This window comes from Budorcas taxicolor, chromosome 7 (assembly GCF_023091745.1).
Source record: "Budorcas taxicolor isolate Tak-1 chromosome 7, Takin1.1, whole genome shotgun sequence".
NCBI lineage: Eukaryota > Metazoa > Chordata > Mammalia > Artiodactyla > Bovidae > Budorcas > Budorcas taxicolor.
The window spans coordinates 61,983,567-62,001,559 of NC_068916.1; the positions used below are offsets into that span (position 1 = coordinate 61,983,567).

General features: G+C 49.2%; 1 protein-coding gene across 2 annotated transcripts in view; it reads right to left on the reverse strand.

Moving 5' to 3' along the window:
- The window catches only part of ANXA6 (annexin A6), a 48,871-nt gene that overhangs the window by 11,511 nt on the left and 19,367 nt on the right, over positions 1-17,993 (reverse strand). For both annotated transcript variants that reach the window (XM_052642869.1, XM_052642868.1), the window contains exons 8-20: positions 17,478-17,534; positions 16,605-16,698; positions 15,951-16,046; positions 13,287-13,345; positions 12,168-12,290; positions 10,792-10,850; positions 9,421-9,499; positions 7,657-7,738; positions 6,986-7,080; positions 6,386-6,499; positions 4,827-4,917; positions 3,972-4,051; positions 3,136-3,189 (exon numbers count right to left, since the gene is read on the reverse strand). In XM_052642869.1, coding sequence (XP_052498829.1) covers positions 3,136-3,189; positions 3,972-4,051; positions 4,827-4,917; positions 6,386-6,499; positions 6,986-7,080; positions 7,657-7,738; positions 9,421-9,499; positions 10,792-10,850; positions 12,168-12,290; positions 13,287-13,345; positions 15,951-16,046; positions 16,605-16,698; positions 17,478-17,534 — 1,083 coding nt within the window. The remainder of the gene's footprint in view (positions 1-3,135; positions 3,190-3,971; positions 4,052-4,826; positions 4,918-6,385; positions 6,500-6,985; positions 7,081-7,656; positions 7,739-9,420; positions 9,500-10,791; positions 10,851-12,167; positions 12,291-13,286; positions 13,346-15,950; positions 16,047-16,604; positions 16,699-17,477; positions 17,535-17,993) is intronic.

Genomic DNA, 17,993 nt, shown 5'->3' on the forward strand with positions numbered 1-17,993 from the left:
ACCAGGATGGAACCCTGGCTCCCTGCATTGGGAGCATGGAGTCTTAGCCACTGGACCACAGGGAAGTCCCTGCTTCTGGTTTTTATTTACACTTTCCCATACTAAAAACCACCTTGTTGGGACTTCCCGATAGTCCAGTGGTTAGGACCCCTGGCTTCTACTGGAAGGAGCATGGGTTTGATCCCTAGTTGGGGAGCTAGATTCTACATGTGGTGCAGTACAGCCAAAATAAATAAATAAATAAAAGCTCTTAAAGAAAAAGATCTATTAAAAAAAAAGCCTGGTTGAACCTTGAAGACATTATGCCAAGTGAAATTAGTTAGAAAAGGACAAATACTATATGATTTCAAATATGTGAGGTGCCTAGAGTAGTCAATTTCATGGAGATAAAAAGAACAGAGCCTGTTGGGGCTGGGGGAAGAGAGGTGGGTGGTTACTGTTTAATTGAGTATAGACTTTTAGCTTTGTAGGATGAAGAGGTCAGTGGATGGATGGTGGATGCCCAACAGCGTGAATGCACTTAACGCTGATGAACTACACTTTGAAAAGGTCAAGATGGTAAATTGTAAGATGTGTTAAATGTATTTTACCACAGTTTTTTCAAACGTTATGCTAAAAAGTCTAGGATTGCTATTTTAAAAAGAGGGAGATGTTTAAAAAAAATAAACAGAAAGGAACCTAAAGAACCACAGATTCTTCACTTTAGATCAGAGAACCTCCAGATGTATTTGTTTTTTCAAAGCATGTTTAAGATCATAATATTTGTAATATGAAAAATGCAGTGAGCTACTATAATAATTTTCCAGATAGTCAACACAAGAGCTTTTCCTTATTAGCTCAGCTACTTCATGCCAAAAATCTGGGCGATTCCTCCAAAAGATAAACAGAGTTATCACATGACCCAGCAATGCTACTCCTATATAACCAAGGGAAACGAAAATATTCATGCACATAAAAACTTGTACACAAATGTTTATAGTAGTGTTCATGATTGTGAACAAAGTAGAAACAACCCAAATATCTATTAGCTAATGGAGGTAAAAAATAAATACATATACCCATGAAATGAAATATTATTTGGCAATGGAAAGGAATGAAGTATTGATATATGCTATGATATGGATGAAAATATATAAAAATATTATAATAAAGTAAAAGAAGCTAGCCACAAAAGCCACATATCATAGGGTTCCACTTATATGAAATGTCCAGAATAGGCAAATCTACATAAACGGACAGTAAATTAGTGGTTGCATAGGGCTGGGGGGTTGGGAGGAAATGAAAAGGAACGCAATTTGTACAGGGTTTCTTTGTAGGGTGATGAAATGTTCTAAAATTACCACAATGATGACTGCACAAGTCTGTGAAGATACAACCACTTAACTGTAACTTTAAATGGGTCAGTAGTATGGTATGCAAATTATGTTTCAATAAAGCTGTTGTATTAAAAAATAATCCAGAGATTGAATTATCTAAAAATGGTCACAACTCTTTATTTCACTCTGGGGCTATAATAATGAGATCATTTACATGATTTATTGCTCACATGGGAACACTAAGAGTAAAGAGGAAGCTGTCTGCAATACCGTGGGGCAACAGGTAAACACCGGACATATGTCACCTGATAATTACAGACCCAGACCCCAGGAGCTTAGGGTGCTCTCAGTGTCCTGAGTGAGAGCATGGGAAGGAAGAGGTACAAAACCATCAAGCGTTAATGTCATTATTTTTCTGGGGAAGCTTGGCTCTGCATATCAAATGCCTTTGATTTTTGTATACATTTTCCTCTAAATTCCCAACTCACCTCTAGAAATCTATTCTAAAATCACGAACATGATGAGAGTTGGTTACTAGGGAAAGGGCTGGTTAAATAGTCTGGCAGATTCTTAGGTGGAATAGTATTTAGCCATTAAATGATGCTGTTGATTTTTAAAACATGATATATGGGATTTCCCTGACAGTCCAGTGGCTATTCTACTGCACAGGGCTCAGGTCTGATCCCTGGTTGAGGAACTAAGATCCCACATGCCGTGTGGTGCAGCCAAAAAATAAAATTAAAAAAAAAATGTAACCATATTCACAAAATATTCATTTTTAACTGTTATAAACCAGGAATCTATTTCTATAAATACATAAAGACAACTAGAATGATATACTCCATTAACAATAGTTATTACTAGTAGCAGGTTATACGGGGTTTTGTTTTTGGTATTTTCTAAAGTTTCTACAAAAGAATATGTACTACTTAAGAAACCAGTGTTTCTACTGTCAGACAACGAGTCCACACGAAGATCAGCGTCTAGCATCTGTGAATCGGGAGAAGCAGCTGAGCTGGACAGGGCCTGGCTCTGGCTCCCTCAGTTGACTCCACCCAGGTTCTCTCTCCCCGCTTTTCTCCTGAAAAGTGGCTGCCAGCAAGGCCCACTATTGCCCCCTGCTGGCATGAACTAGAAGCACAGCTTCCCAGGGAGACCCAAACAAACACCAAGCGGAATTCCCTAGAGGATGAATTTTGGGACAGAGGATGGATTTGGGGTGAGTCTTAAGGAGGAAGGGCTTCCCTGGCGGCTCAGGTGGTAAAGAATTTGCTTGCAATGCAGAAGACCTGGGTTGACCTCGAGGAACTCACTTTCGAGGGCTCCCAGGACAGTCCCCTTGACCTGGGTCCCATTTCAAAAATAACGACCCGAGACCCTTAGCACTCAGGCCCCCTTCCCAGGAAGCTCCAAGACCGGCTCAATCAGCGGCCACTGACTTGCTGTGTGAGTTTCAGGGGGCATTCACCGTCTTTGCCTGCATCTTCCAGTTATATTATGAGGAGTCTGACTCTGAGACACTCCTTAAGCCCCTTCCAGGTCTGGGGATCAGGGCTCGAGTCCTATTCTTCACACAGGAAATGTCAGCAGAATTAGCACCACCCTCCCAAGTCTCTCTCTGAAAGTTTTGGAAACTGTCACAGTCTCACTTCTAAGGGTGGAGAGTTGCCAGGGGCTGAAAGCCTCAGTGTCAACCAGTCACACCAGCCCTGCCCTGCCAGGCACCTTCCTCACTCCCAGACAGCCAGGGCTGGCATGGACAAAAGTCAGCTGGAGTCACTGGGCAGGGGGAAGGGGGTGGTGGGATGGGGTGTCTCACCTGGGCATCTTCCCGGGCCCGTTCCCGATCTTCTCCTCCCTCCTCACGGTTCCCCTGCAGCAGGACCAGAAAGAAAGGTCAGACTCCAAACATCCACCCTCTCCGTCCCTCAGCAGCCAGAGGGCAGTACTCAGCCACTCACCTCTCCGAACGCTCTCCTGCATCTGTAACATGGGGACAGTGATCCTGCCTTCCCAGGGTGGCAGTCTTGAACATGCATGAACACTGGGAAGGCACTTAGCCCAAGGCCTGACTCGCACACAGTGAGCTTGCTATAACTGTGCCTCAGGGTGTGGTACCCAGGTTGCGAGAGTTCAAGAGACGGTAACAGCTGTTCTTTTTTCCCCCTGTATTTATTTACTTTAAATTAATTTTTACTGGAGTATAGTTGCTTAGTTTCTACTGTACAGCAAAGTGAATCAGCTCCTTGTATACATGTATCCCTTCTTTTTTGGATTTCCTTCCCATTTAGGTCACCATACAACACCAAGTAGAGTTCCCTGAGCTATAAAGTAGGTCCTCGGTAACAGAAGCTCTTGGATGATGACACAGGGAAAGGTCACCCACAATGGCTCTGAACTGTCAGCTGGGGGCCCAACAAGCCAGGCTAAGAGCAATCAGGGAGGGCTGCTTGGAGAAGGGGGCACTAAGTCAGCTTTGAAAAGTGAACAATGGAGAAGGCGTTGCAACTGCCTCAACGGTAAGAATCTTAGGAGGCAGCAGGGGAAGACATCCTCTTTTCATCAGGAGTGAACCCCCTGCCTCTCATTGTAGCAACCCTTCCCCCGCCAGGGCCCCAGAGGGCCAAGCAGGTCTGGAGCCGTGAATTCACCCACCGTGGCCAGAGAGATGAGGATCCTCTTGAAGTGGCCGGACGTGTCTGAGCTCAGAGCATCCTCCAGGGACTTGTGATAGTCTGAGACAGGAAAAGGAGGTATGAGTGGCGGCTGGCCAAGAGTAGGGGAGGGGTCCAAGGAGCATAGATTTAAGCCAGAGCAGTGCTGGCAGGGTGGTGGGGATGAAGGAGTTTGTCGTTGGCTCCTGGGGGCCACCAGCCACCCTGCTATTGATCTGCCATGGGTCCATCACCTCACTCTGCCCCTGTCCCTGCTAAGAGCTCGGTGCATCTCCCCTCCCCCAGACAACAGCCTCCCTGCCTTCACTCTCTCCTACCTCCCCCCTGCATGGCAGTGACTGAACACAAAAGAATAGCTCTGATTACACCACTGCCCTGCTCAAAGGTTCTACCATTTTAAAGCTGTTTAGAAGACAAAAGCCTTAAACAGTTTTGACTGATGCTCAAGGTTCTTCAGAATAACACAGAAGCACTTATTAAAAAGTTATGAAGAATTGCAAGATGGTGATAGTAACGCATGCAAACAGACACAGGGCCTTCTGAACACGGGCCACACACCTGTGAAGCCGCCCTCCCCTCTCCAGGGGCCTGGGTGCTCTCTCCCCAACTCCCAGTCAAAACCCTCCTCTACCTCCAGGCCTTTGTCCTCCTGGGACTCTCTCTGAAGCACCTTCCCCCAGGCACAGGGCTCGGCGCACCCAAGGGGTTTATCACAGCCTTGTGGCCTGAGGTGGGGAGGCGGGGCAGGGCTAGAGGGTGAGGTCAAGAGCCTGGGGGGCCTGGCTCTTCCCCAGGGCCTCCCCGCAGCACTGGGCCACAGGTCTCCCGCACTCACCTTCCTTGTAGGCCTCTTTGATGGCCTGGATTTCGGCGTTGGTCCGAGTGGCCAGGATCTCGATGAGAGCCTTTTCATCTGTGCCAGCTCCCTAGAAGGTCAAGGCAAAGAGGATCTAAAGCACAGCCCTGACCCCTGTGGAGAGGCCCAAGGGGCCCAGGTCAAAGAGACTCCTAGTCCAGAACACTGTGCAGGTCGACACTCAGATCAAGCCTCCCTCATGTTCTCTTTACCCACGGACCAGACCTTGGTGCAATCAAAGGACTACACCAGCTTGTAAAGATTTCCAGAACCTCCCACAAGAACTGCTTTGGACCAAAAATTTAAAAAAGCAAAGAATATAGCATATACGGGTGTGTGTGTATAAAAACGCTTATATGCACATATCTCAATATAAATACTTATCTATAAATACATAAAAAGGATAGAGGACATGCACCACGGTGTAACAGTGGCCGTGGTCTCGGGTGGGTGAGGGAATCATGGATGATTTCAATATTCTTTTTTGCTCTGCTCTATTTTCTCAAGTTTTCAAGGTAAATACATTATTTGTCAGAAGGAAAAAAATATTCTGTGCTCCAAGGAAAACAACAAGGCAATATTTGCTTACATCTGGATTGGATGGGTGATACATGGACTGAGGCAGCTGGGGAGCCCCTTATGCTGAGGTCCTCACTTCAGAGGAAGCAGACAAGACAGGTTGACTGACTGATGAGCTCAAGTATCTGCTAAACACCCATTATGTGCCAGTCACTGCGTAAGCTGCTGGGGCAATGACTATACAAAAGGTAAGACTAGAAAGGTAAGACAAGTCTGTCTTGGGAGGTTACTGCCCAGGGGTCAAGCGTCCCTGAGTCCTCTGACCTGAAGGGTATCTTCATCAGTCTATTAAAAGTTGGTGTGGGGACTTCCCTGGCTGTTGAATTAAGACTCCACACTTCCAAGACAAAGGGCGTGGGTTCAATCCCTGGTTGGGAAACTAAGATCCTACGTGCTCTTACAGTGTGGCCAAAAAGTTAAGAGATAATGAAAATAAAAGCTGATGTGTGGTGAGGCCAGCCTGATCCTCAGAGTGTCCTAAGATCCACAGTGTAGCCCTATCCTTCTCATTTTGTGTTTTTAAGTCATCCACTTTTCTGTCCAGGAATTTTCAGGACAATAATCTTAACTGGCTTTCCCTGGGGAAAGTCTGTTCTTCCCTTAACCTTTAAGGAACTAAAACCCCAGCGGATTGATTCATGAGGCTGTCACATCAGGCTCTGGAGACAGACAGACTTGATCTGAATCCCAGCTCTGCCACTTTCCAGGGCTTCGACTCTGTGACCAAGTAACTTAAGCGCTGAGCCTTAGCGTCCTCATCTATAACATGGGGACAAAAGCAAAGCCTCACCTTGTGGGGTGACAAGACAAGGAACTACCAGCCAAGACCCCGAGCCCAGGACAGGCATGGGAAGGGCTCCACCAAGGAGCTACACCCAGCCCACCTGGGCTCAGGAGCGCCTGTGCTCCCCCAGCGCCCACACAGACTGGACCCCGTCCCCTGGGTGCCCACACTTTACCTCCATGGCTTTCTTCAACTGCTTGGCATCATAATGGGCCGGCGGCATCATGAGCCCCAGAATGAGCCTTGCCAGGTCTCCGGAGAGCTCAGACTTCAGGTCAGCCATCAAGTCCTGCAGAGGGCAGAGCCAAGGTCATGTCAACATCGGCAATGGCCCACACGTGGCTTGGGACAGGTAGGAGACACGGAAGGAGGAGGCGGGGCTCCACAGGATATAGGAATCGTGGGCGTCTGTGTCTGCCTTGGCTGATGTTGGGTTCAAAACCACCACCACCACCACCACCACCGCCACAACCACAAAGAGGGTGGAGAAAACACCATGCAAGCGGGGGACCTGCCCACTCTCCCTGGAAGGAGGAGACAGGGAAGGAAAGGGGGTGGTACCATTTCCATCCTGGGAGAAACTAGTCAGCCAAAGCTAGATGCCACTAACACAGCTCAAATCCCTGATCGCAGCCCTAAGGGGAACCAGTCACAAACATACTGCTGATCACAGGGAATGCGGGGTGCAGCGGGAAGGAGAGGCGTGTGTCCATGCCAAGCTCCGTCAGAGGAGAAGTGTGGACGCAGGGCCCAGGGTCTAGGCTGAGGCCCTTACCCGGCCAAAGTGAGACTTGAAGGTCTGGCGGATCTGCTGCCGCTGGGCGTTGCTGCGGTGGGCGATGATGTCGATGATGGTGTCCTCGTCAGTTCCTAAGACCCCAAAGCCACAGATCAGAGGAAGGCCTTGGCCCCAACCTCCCCCAGCGATGGGCCCCAGCCGTCTTTGCTGGGGGAGAGGCCAGGCTAGCCAGCTTTATGGCCCTGCAGGAGCCTTGCTTCTGGCCCAATCACTAACCTGGATTCCTTCTGCACTTTTCTGCTGGGTCACTAGTCAAGATAAAAGAGAACCCTGGGTTGAGGGTCAGGGCCTCTGAGTTCCAGTCCTGGGATACTGAGAACCCTAGATGGGTTATGGGGCTTGCTCAAAGTCACATGGTGAGTTAGCAATAAAGCCAGAGCAAAAACCCTACCTCAGCACTTCTATACCAGGACCTGGGAGCACCTTGGTCTCTGGGAAGGTTCCTGAGAAAGCCCCTCACTACCCTTCTCTCTATACTTCAGGGAGCCAGAGATTCCAGGGGGCTGGATACTCAAGGCAAATAAAGTCCTCATCACCCTGCAGACTCCAGTCTGAAGCCTCAGGTCTTGCCCCTGCCGGTCCCATTGCAGACCCGCTACCCTCCAATGCCCCAGAGGCTAACCTGACCCCTTTCAGGTGCCCCTTACCAAGCCCCTTCATGGCTTTCCGCAAGGCTTTGGCGTCTGCATCAGGGTTGAAGTCACCAGCTGGGCACACAGTTCCTTTCAGCTACAAGAGGCAGAAAGTGAGTCAGCAGGTGTCTGGAGGCCCCCCAGGGGCCAGGCCAGGAGAGGAGCATGCGAGGGAGGGGAGGCTTTCCCCAAGAGCCCCAAACCAAGCAGCTCGGGGGAAAAGGCGGGGGTGAAGGCACAGCAGACAGACTCCTGCCCTAGAGCTGAGAGAGGGAGGAGACAGACCCAGGCTTGGGAGCAGGGCAGGGGCTGTCAAGGGCAGAGGGGCCGGGCTCCTGCCCCAAGAGCCAGCTCTGGCCCCGCCCCACTGGAAACCAGGCTCTCACAACCCAGCCCTGCTCCCAGGGTCCTCTCATTTCATAGAGCTCTCCCTGAAAAGGTAAGCGAAATGTTCTGAAATACTGGAACAGAGCTGCCCAGATTTCAGTCACCCTCGAATGATCTTCCCAGTGTTTTCTGTATCTGCGCATGCCCTATGCTGTTTCTTAACATTTTAACTTAATTCAGCCACTTTTCTGTTTTACTTAAATGCATTCATTTTGAAGTGCACTGAATACTCCTGAAGGGCAAGGGTTTCGGTCCATTTCATTCTTTGATATAATGCAAGTACCTGACACAGGGGTAAGCACTCAAAAAATATCTGCTCAATGAGTTAACAAATGAAAACAATTTTATATCACTATTATGAACAGAAAGTTGGTGTCATAATCAGATAACCCACAAAAATAAATGCCATAAAACCAAAAATATATGGTTTCAAATATCACCAAATTTAACAAGATACCATGGCTTGCCAAGAGCTCTGAACCTGAAGCTAGCTCTCTCAGCTCGTCATGAAAAGGGAACATCAGCGACTGTGGCAAGGATGTGGCATCAAGCTGAGACTTCCTCCTTGACATTAACAATAATTGATTACTGATTTAAATATTGGTTAAACCAAAGTGGAATAGCTTTCACAATGCATGAGGGTCAGTGTTATTTAATGCCATGCAGTCTCTCCCCAACAAAAAGAACACAGTTCATTCCTCATATGACTTAAGATCATCTTCAGTGACAGCTCTTGCCTTACAATTTGGCAGACACTGTCCTAGAGCATCGTGCACAGGGGCCCTTGGAGGGCACCCGGACCGCCATGTCCAACAGCCTCTTTTTGGAGATAGAGACAGAGAGAGGTGGGGGTCTGCCAAAGGTAGCTAGCAAGTGAGCAATAGAGTCCAAGGTTCCAAATATTTTTGTAGGGGCCGAGTGCTACCTCGGGGCTGATTTGCCCTGAGGACTTCTGTGAAACTTTTTATTTTTGCCCTGTGTAGACCCTGGGTCTGAGGATGCTCAGGAGAACTAAGAATCCTCTAGTACACCCAGGGATGACCATCTGTTCTCAGCTTCCATGCCTCTAAAACCCAACTACTGGACCCAGGATGGGATAGGCCCCTCCAAAGAACCAACCAAGTCTCCATTCAGCAAGATCTGTATGTAGTTAGTGGGCCAGAAGGCTCCCCAGCGTGTTAGAGGCGAATGCAGGAATCAGATGCCAACACCAGAGTGCCCGCCCACCAATCCATCACTGCAGAGAACAGGAAGCTTCAAGACGTGAGACTTGGTGTCTCTGGTTGGCCACCAGGGGGCAGCTGGGTGCCAACCAGAGCAGCAGGAAAGTGCCAGCAGAAGAGTGGAAGCTGTGTGGTCAAGAGGTCAAGCAGGAGGTGCGGAGGGTCTGACCTCTACTCGGGCCACTGCACTAAGCTCCCACATCTGATAGGCCACCTGCGCTGCCTCCGGGAAGAACTGGCCAGCAGCACTGGAATGGAGGGTGTTAGGGAGAGGACAGGAGGGAAGGTCATCGTGGGCACACTTCACACACACAACACACACACACACTTCAAGTAAACCCATCTGGCTTTACCCTCTCTCCAGCCTGGGCCTCACCCACTCACCAGAGCCGACCCTTCACCTCTGAGAACCTTCTACCCTGTTTCGACTCCCAACAATGCTAGCTCTGACCAGCAGCCTTCCTGGCCCCCAGTCCCAGGCAGGAGAAGATTTCTCGAATCCCTCATCCTCCCCTTTCCTACATAAGTCTCCCCTCTCAAACACGTCCACGACCAGCTTCGAGCCATGTCGTCGCTACCTCTCCTTCTGCCAAGCACCTTGGTTTACCAGCTGCCAGGTAAATATCTGCTGAACTGAACCAGCTCCTAAGGCACCTACTAAAAGTAAACAGGAGGCTCTCGTATTCCCTGTTTAACTGGATCCTTAGACGTTCCAGAGAAGGGAGATCAGAGTACCTGTAGTTCCCTTCCCAGCAACCCAAATCTGGTCAAGTCATGCTCCAATTTACTCCTCCTCCTGTGGCGGGTTCTCTGGTCTCCTTAGGTGAGATTCATGCACCAGGAAGAAGTTCCAGGCCCCGCCACCTCTCAGCCTCATATCTTCCCAGAGCAATACAAAAGTGTGACCTCAGCTACATAAATGAGCCAGGTGGCACCTTCTTATCTCCAGGCTCTCTCTCCACCCCAAACACTCTCCCTCCAGGCCATGTCTTCACCCCATCACCTTTCTCCCTGGATCTCAGCCTCATTATCTCCAGGAGCCTCCCCACCCCCACCTGGAGAGTTCACATAGACACGTACACTTCCCCACCATGGACACATGCCCAGGTCTGTGTGCTTTTCTAGGCCGGAGGCTTCATCAGTGCTTCCCCTCAAGGCCTGCACGTGGAGAATGCTTAATGCATAGATGCTGAATAAACGAGCAGCCAGGGCAGGCATCTCTACTTTTTCCATTTAACAGATGATGAACCAGAGAAGCACCTGAGAAGTTAGTAGCAGGGCCTAGACCCTCATATTCTGATTGCTGACACACATCCCTAGACTGCTTTCCAAGTTCACACGAGCAGACGTCTCCATGTATGGGAGACCACACTCATGTGCGCGTAACATGGGCGCTCAGACTTTCACCATGCGGTGTTCTGACCTTCAAGGAATTCCCAAGTCCATCTAATCCATCCATCCATCAGAATGAGGTCAAGAGAGTCCTGACCGGCCACACCTGAGGCCACGCCCTCCAGCCTGGGGCCAGGAGGCCACTTACTCATCATCTCCCCCACACAGCTTCAGCAGAGCCTTCTTGTATTCGCCAGAGGTGTCATTCTGGGGAGAAAGACAGAGGGAAAGGTCACCTCTCACCCAGCCCTGGGATCCTCTCAGACAAGAAGGGGAGGTCCTGCATAGCCCCAAACAGGGGCAGGCTGACCATGTGTTTACAGCAGCCCTCACTCTCAGCCTGTCTGGAGGTGACTGAGACCAAACTGTGGTGTGATAGTAAGCACTTACCAACTGGCTCTTTGGGAAAAAGAGAAAAAGTCCTGATCTGTAGCGTTTGCTAATTTCCTCTAGTGGACAATTCCAAGCTACCAGGTATGACTTCACTGCACACGGAATTAAGAATAGATGTTTTGGGGACTTCATTGGTAGTCCAGTGGCTAAGACTCTGCACTTCCAGTGCAGGGGGGCTGGGTTCTATCCCTGGTCGGAGAACTAGATCCTACACACCTCAACCAAAGATCCCACACACCACAACAAAGACCTGGAGTGCTGCAGCTAAGGCCTGGTGCAGCCAAATAAATAAATATTTTTAAAAATCAGTAAAAGAAGAGATGCTTCCCAAGCCAGTGTGAACTGGCCCCAGCACACCCCTGCCACCAGATAACCCTAGCCCAGCCCTCCTATGTGAAATAGTCCATAAAATGGACTGAGCAAAAACACTGGGAAATGCCAAAACCAAACAAATGTATGTTTGATAGACACGGCATATTCTACATCCCTCTTGGGGCCTCATAGTGAATAAACTATAGTGAAGGCTGTGAGAAGTTCTTTGGTAAAGAAGCAGACTTATTTTGCTTCTAGTTTTTCCCAGACGTTTCCCATGAGCTATTTCTGCACACAATGCCTATATAATTCTTCTCTAGAAACACACTTTAGGGAGCACAGCTTGAACTCAGAAAGCTTTATCCCACTCACCCAAAACAAGGAGAAACCATCCAGCTTTACATCTGTCTCTGAAGCAAGTCTCATGGGCTGGACAGCCCAGAGCCACCACCTGGCCCAGGGCCTGCGAGTCCCCAATGAAGCCTCCTCTGGGCTCACCTGGGACGCCTGCCTCTGACCTCCTGCCTCTCGCTGCCTCTAGGAGGCTGACCTCTCACTGCCCTAGTGATGGGGCCTTCATCCCAGATTCAGCTTTGCCCCCATCATGACCCAGTCCTGCCTTCCTCTAAAGAGGTGCCCCATGTCTTAGAAGCACCTTGCTTGTAAGGTGACACTTGCTTCTCTGTAGTTGCCTTCAACTCCCTGAAGGTGGCACAGGCAGGGCTCCTGCAATTCCCTTGAGACTCCAGCTTTCTAGGATGACACCCTTCCTCCTGGGAGAGCACCCCAGCCCTTTCTGGAGCTCCATGAGCACCTCACCTTGATCATACTGTACAGGGACTTCTCGTACTTGGTCCGGAATATCTCCCGGATGTCGAGCATGTCCAGCTCACTGCGGGAGACCATGATGCGGATCAGGGTGTTGTCCCGAGTCCCCAGGCCCTGCAAGACGAGTGGTTTGGGGGATGGGGAATTGAGAGGAGGCTAGACTGCTAGGAGTCCCCTGCTCAACTGAAAATACAATGTCTGTAATAAATCGTTAAAATTAAGAAGGAAAGAAGCCAAATGTTGCCATTCCCTCTGAAGCTCCCTGATGTCCCTCCTGCTTTTGTTGTCTTCTTCCCCCACCTCGTGTCATTTCCGTCTTTGATTTCCTCATAACTCTAAGCAAGGTATGGTTTAGATTTGCACATTTTGGAGCTCTGTAAATACACCACTATGCATTATTTGTCCATCTACTCCTGACAGGCATTGGGTTGCTTCTAGTTTTTTCATGACATGGACCATACTGCTATGAATGTTTTTATGAACACATCATACAGGCGAACGTCTCTGGACAGCTGGACCCAGCTGGGTCCAGTCTGGCGCTGGAAGACAGAGAATGGGCCACTTGCAGGGACTTTGGGCCTGTGGCCTCTGACAACAAATGACTGTGTTCATTCACCCAGGTGCACTATGAAGATATCACTACCCTCTGTGCTGTGTGTGTAAAGTCCCGGGAAAATCTGTTCTCAGTACTCGCCAGGAGCAGAATCCCTGAGTCCCTGCGATGAACATCACAAGTCTTGGCAGGCAATGCCAAAATGTCTTTCACTTCCCATGTACATTATATATAAACATTCTAGTTAACTAGCGTTTAGAAATAAGGCTTGGGCTTCCAACCCAGCTGGCTGGCTGGATTGGGGGTATGATGTCACCGTACCCCCTGAACAATCATGGGAACAGGGTAGGTATCTGGGTGGGAAGGTGTGTGAAAGGCAGCACCCTAGGTTCTGGAGCTCACCTGGGACCAAGTGCCATCACTTGGCTTTATGGCCAATGCCTTGAATGCTCTCTTTGGCCAGTGGACTGGCAAGGATTTGCCAGGGTCCCGACAATCTTGTGGGGGCACACAGAAGCCCTCTCCCCAACCTCGGGCGCATCAACCCTACCACGCACCTTCATGGCCTTGAATAGCCTCTCAGCAAAATACTCTGCAGTGCTCCGGACACACTTCACTGAGAAGAGGAAGGAAGAGGTAGTTATTCTGGCTGCCTTGGAAGGGTGATGGGGTGGTCTGAGCCCTTCTTTATTTCCATTCCTTGGGAGCCACCAAGTTCAAACCTGAGAAGAATCCTGATTCCTGATAATCTGAAATCCCTGAGGACCCCAGACCCACCACTTTTACCACAAACCCAGGGGATAGAGAAATCAGAACATGGGCCTGTTGTAATGTTGGGAGTGCAAAGACCCCCTTCATCTTTCTGGTCCTTTGGTGTTTCAAGGAACTGGGTTGGGTGGGGAGGACCTGAGGTGGGGCTAGGCAAGGTGGTTCTTTAGAGTCTGCTATGACAAAACATGTGCTACTGCTGCTAAGTCACTTCAGTCGTGTCCGACTCTGTGCGACCCCATAGACGGCAGCCCACCAGGCTCCCCCATCCCTGGGATTCTCCAGGCAAGAACACTGGAGTGGGTTGCCATTTCCTTCTCCAATGCATGAAAGTGAAAAGTGAAAGGGAAGTCGTTCAGTCGTGTCGGACCCTTAGCATGGACTGTAGCCTACTAGGCTCCTCCATCCATTGGATTTTCCAGGCAAGAGTACTGGAGTGGGGTGCCACTGCCTTCTCCGGATAGAACATGTGAGACGAGTGCAATTGTGCGGTAGTTTGAGCATTCTTTGGCATTGCCTTTCTTTGGGACTAGAATGAAAACTGACCTTTTCCAGTCCTGTGGCCACTGCTGAGTTTTCCAAATTTGCTGGCATATTGAGTGCAGCACTTTCACAGCATCATCTTTCAGGATTTGAAATAGCTCCACTGGAATTCCATCACCTCCACTAGCTTTGTTCGTAGTGATGCTTTCTAAGGCCCACTTGACCTCACATTCCAGGATATCTGAATCTAGATGAGTGATCACACCATTGTGATTATCCAGGTCATGAAGATATTTTTTGTACATTTCTTCTGTGTATTCCTGCCACCTCTTCTTAATATCTTCTGCTTCTGTTAGGTCCATACCATTTCTGTCCTTTATTGTGCCCATCTTTGCATGAAATGTTCCCTTGGTATCTCTAATTTTCTTGAAGAGACCTCTAGTCTTTCCCATTCTGTTCTTTTCCTCTATTTATTTGCATTGATCGCTGAAGAAGGCTTTCTTATCTCTTCTTGCTATTCTTTGGAACTCTGCATTCAGAAGCTTATATCTTTCCTTTTCTCCTTTGTTTTTCACCTCTCTTCTTTTCACAGCTATTTGTAAGGCCTCCCCAGACAGCCATTTTGCTTTTTGGCATTTCTTTTCCATGGGGATGGTCTTGATCCCTGTCTCCTGTACAATGTCACGAACCTTATTCCATAGTTCATTAGGGATTCTATCTATCAGATGTAGGCCCTTAAATCTATTACTCACTTCCACTGTATAATCATAAGGGATTTGATTTAGGTCATACCTGAATGGTCTAGCGGTTTTCCCTACTTTCTTCAATTTGAGTCTGAATTTGGTAATAAGGAGTTCATGATCTGAGCCGCAGTCAGCTCCTGGTCTTGTTTTTGTTGACTGTATAGAGCTTCTCCATCTTTGGCTGCAAAGAATATAATCAATCTGATTTTGGTGCTGAGTGAACTCCGGGAGTTGGTGATGGACAGGGAGGCCTGGTGTGCTGCAATTCATGGGGTCACAAAGAGTCGGACATGACTGAGCAACTGAACTGAACTGAATGACAGAACATTACTGGCCCAACCTCTGGATCTTGCTGGCAGAGCAGGGCCACAACCTGATTACCTGAGATAGGGTTGGTGGGGGACAGCTCTGGGCGAGAGGATGAGTGCTGGGCCTTAGCTTGTTCCGAAGAAACACACTCATGCAACCTGTCCCAGGCTCAGACAGTGACTCTTGGAACATCTGGCTGGCAAACTGACATTCTGGTCTTCTTCTTCCCACCTCCATACCATAGAGTTCTTTCCATTCTTAGCCCCATGTTCCTGGGCCAGAGTCCCAGAATACCCTGGGAATGCGGTGTCAGGATGTGCCCACAGCCTCTGGGTCAGGCGGCTCACTCCCCACCCCCATTTACCAGATGAGGAAACTGAGGCCCACTGAGCATTAAGTGACTTTCTCCAAGTCAACAGCAGACTGAGAAGAAGCCTGAGTTTTGAATCTTGACTAGTCGACTCCTGGCTTCCACCATGCCCAGAGTACTCCAATTCATTACAAAACTACCCCTTGGCAAGAGATACAGCCTCTGTGAGCTGCGGTTTTCTCATCCGTGAAAAGGAGATGATGACAGTGTCCACTCCTGGGTCATGTGTAAAGAGTAAACACTCAGTGGAGCACCAGGCACACAGCAGATGCTCCACAAAACCCGCTCTCCTGATCATGACTTCCTGACCCCTGACCCCATGTGCTTTTCGGCCCCATCACAAACATGGGAGGAGGGAGTGGGAGGCAGCAGTGTCCAAGGCTTGACCCCCAGCCCCCAGGCCTCGGCCACATGGCCCTAGCTAAACCTTTAGAATTCACCACCCATCTGGTTTTCTCCTTCCCATCTCCATACCATACAATCCCCATGTCCCTGGGCCAGAGTCCCTGAATCCCTCAAAGGCCCTGGAAATGTAACCTCGGACATACCCACAGCCAGCATCAGCTTCTCAAAGTCCCCGGACAGCTCCCCTCGGATGCTGGCTTCAATCGGCTTCCCCGTGGTCTTCAGATACTCATCAAACACTGAGTCAGACAGAGAGACGGGGTGTCAAAGGCACCCTCATCACACTGGAAGCAATAGGGACTTCGGCAGGGGAGATGCAGTGGCCAGGACCAGATTGCCACGGGAAAGGCAGGGCTGGCACTTAGGGAGGTGGCAGGAAGGTCGTGCACATCACCGGCCACCACGCAGCCTCACTGTGTCTGCTGTGAGGGACTGTGTACACATCCCGCTCCACCATGAAGACAGGGACTGTACTGAGACGGAGGGGCTGAACACCCTGTAAAGACCTCTTATAAGGGACCACGTCACCGGCCACCATGCAGCCTTACTGTGTCTGTTGTGAGGGACTGTGTACACATCCCGCTCCACCATGAAGACAGGGACTGTACTGAGACGGAGGGGCTGAACACCCTGTAAAGACCTCTTATAAGGGACCACGGAAGCCACCGTGTTAAAATCAGGATGAGTGTCTGGGTTGTGGGTGAAGCATTATCATGCTCCTTAGCAGAAAAGGAAATGAGAAAAGAAATCTTGACACAACCCCCAGGGGACAGCTGCAGGTCTTCTCTGGAGCTCACCCAACCGGAGATGCTGCTTGCTGCGATTTCCCAGAATGTAAATGAACTGGGCTTCATCTGTTCCCCATTTCAGTTCCCCTGCCTCGTACAGGTCCTGGAGGGGGAGAAGTGGGGCTTAATTAAGAGAAGAAACCTCAGGAAACAGAACTTACCAGCCAAGCCACTCAACCACTGCCAGATCCTTGAACATGCTAGTAATTGCATCTCCTTTCTTTCCGGGGAAACTCCTATTCAACCTTCAGGGCCCAGATTAAACATCCCATTTGTTTTCAAAGCACTTCCTGATGTCCCCAGGTGGAGTTCTCTTTCCCTTACTCCCTCTTCTAGACTTTCGTGTCTTTATAGCTTTGATTCACTGTATATTATAATATATAATATTTATATGCCTGGCTTCCCACTACAGTGTCGACTCCTCAAGAACAGGAATTATGTTCTACATTCTCTGTATCTACCTACAGTATCACTGGCATATAGTGGGAGCTCAAAACACCTGGAATATATGGTATATCCAAAGAAAATGTGACTTGTGTGATTAACTTCTGTCTGACTCCCCAGTACTGTTTGACTTTGCTCATTTGTGATTCCCCAATGCTTGGCATTCAGGATGATTGGCATATAGTAAGTGTTCAAAAAATATTAATTAACTGAATGAAAAATGAACAAATAATGAAAGCTCCAAAATACATCTCACCAGCTTTACATATGCTATGTGTCTTTGAAAGGTAACTTCAACCCTTCCTTTAGCGAAGCACTGTATACTGATGGCGGTGAGTCAGTTATTTCTCGTATCTGACGCAAATTACTTTGCCTCCATCCCTCCCCCTTCTGGGGCTGCCTGGCTGTGCCCAGCAGTCTCCACTGGCGCTTATTCACCTGAGCGTCCTGCTGCACCAAGTCCTCGCTCACTACGTCATCCTCCTCCCTGGTACCCTGGGAAGAAAAGCAAGGGACACTGGATCAAATACCAGGGCTGGGAGAAAGCCTGGATGCCAGTGGTGGAGACAGGGAGGACTAGGAAAACCACGGTGGCCCGGGGTGTCCAGGGGAAGAGACTGACAGCTGCCACCGGAACAAGACCGCAGCACCTGGGAATTCCCTGGTGGCTCGGTGGTTAGGACTCTGCACTCTCACTGCTTCAGGCCGGGGTTCAATCCTTGGTTGGGGAACAAAAATCTCACAAGCTGCAGGGTGCGGCCACACACACAGAGGACCACAGCATCTATTTTGCAGGGAATCACAGGGTCCCTACCATTGGATTCTCCCCTTATCCTTGGAGTGTGGACCAAACAGGGCAGTCCTGAGAATAAGCAGGCCTGCTGTTGCCAGAACTTCTCGATTATTCAAAAGAACCCAGAGATCTGATTTTGGAGCAAAATCTCTCTAGTTTTA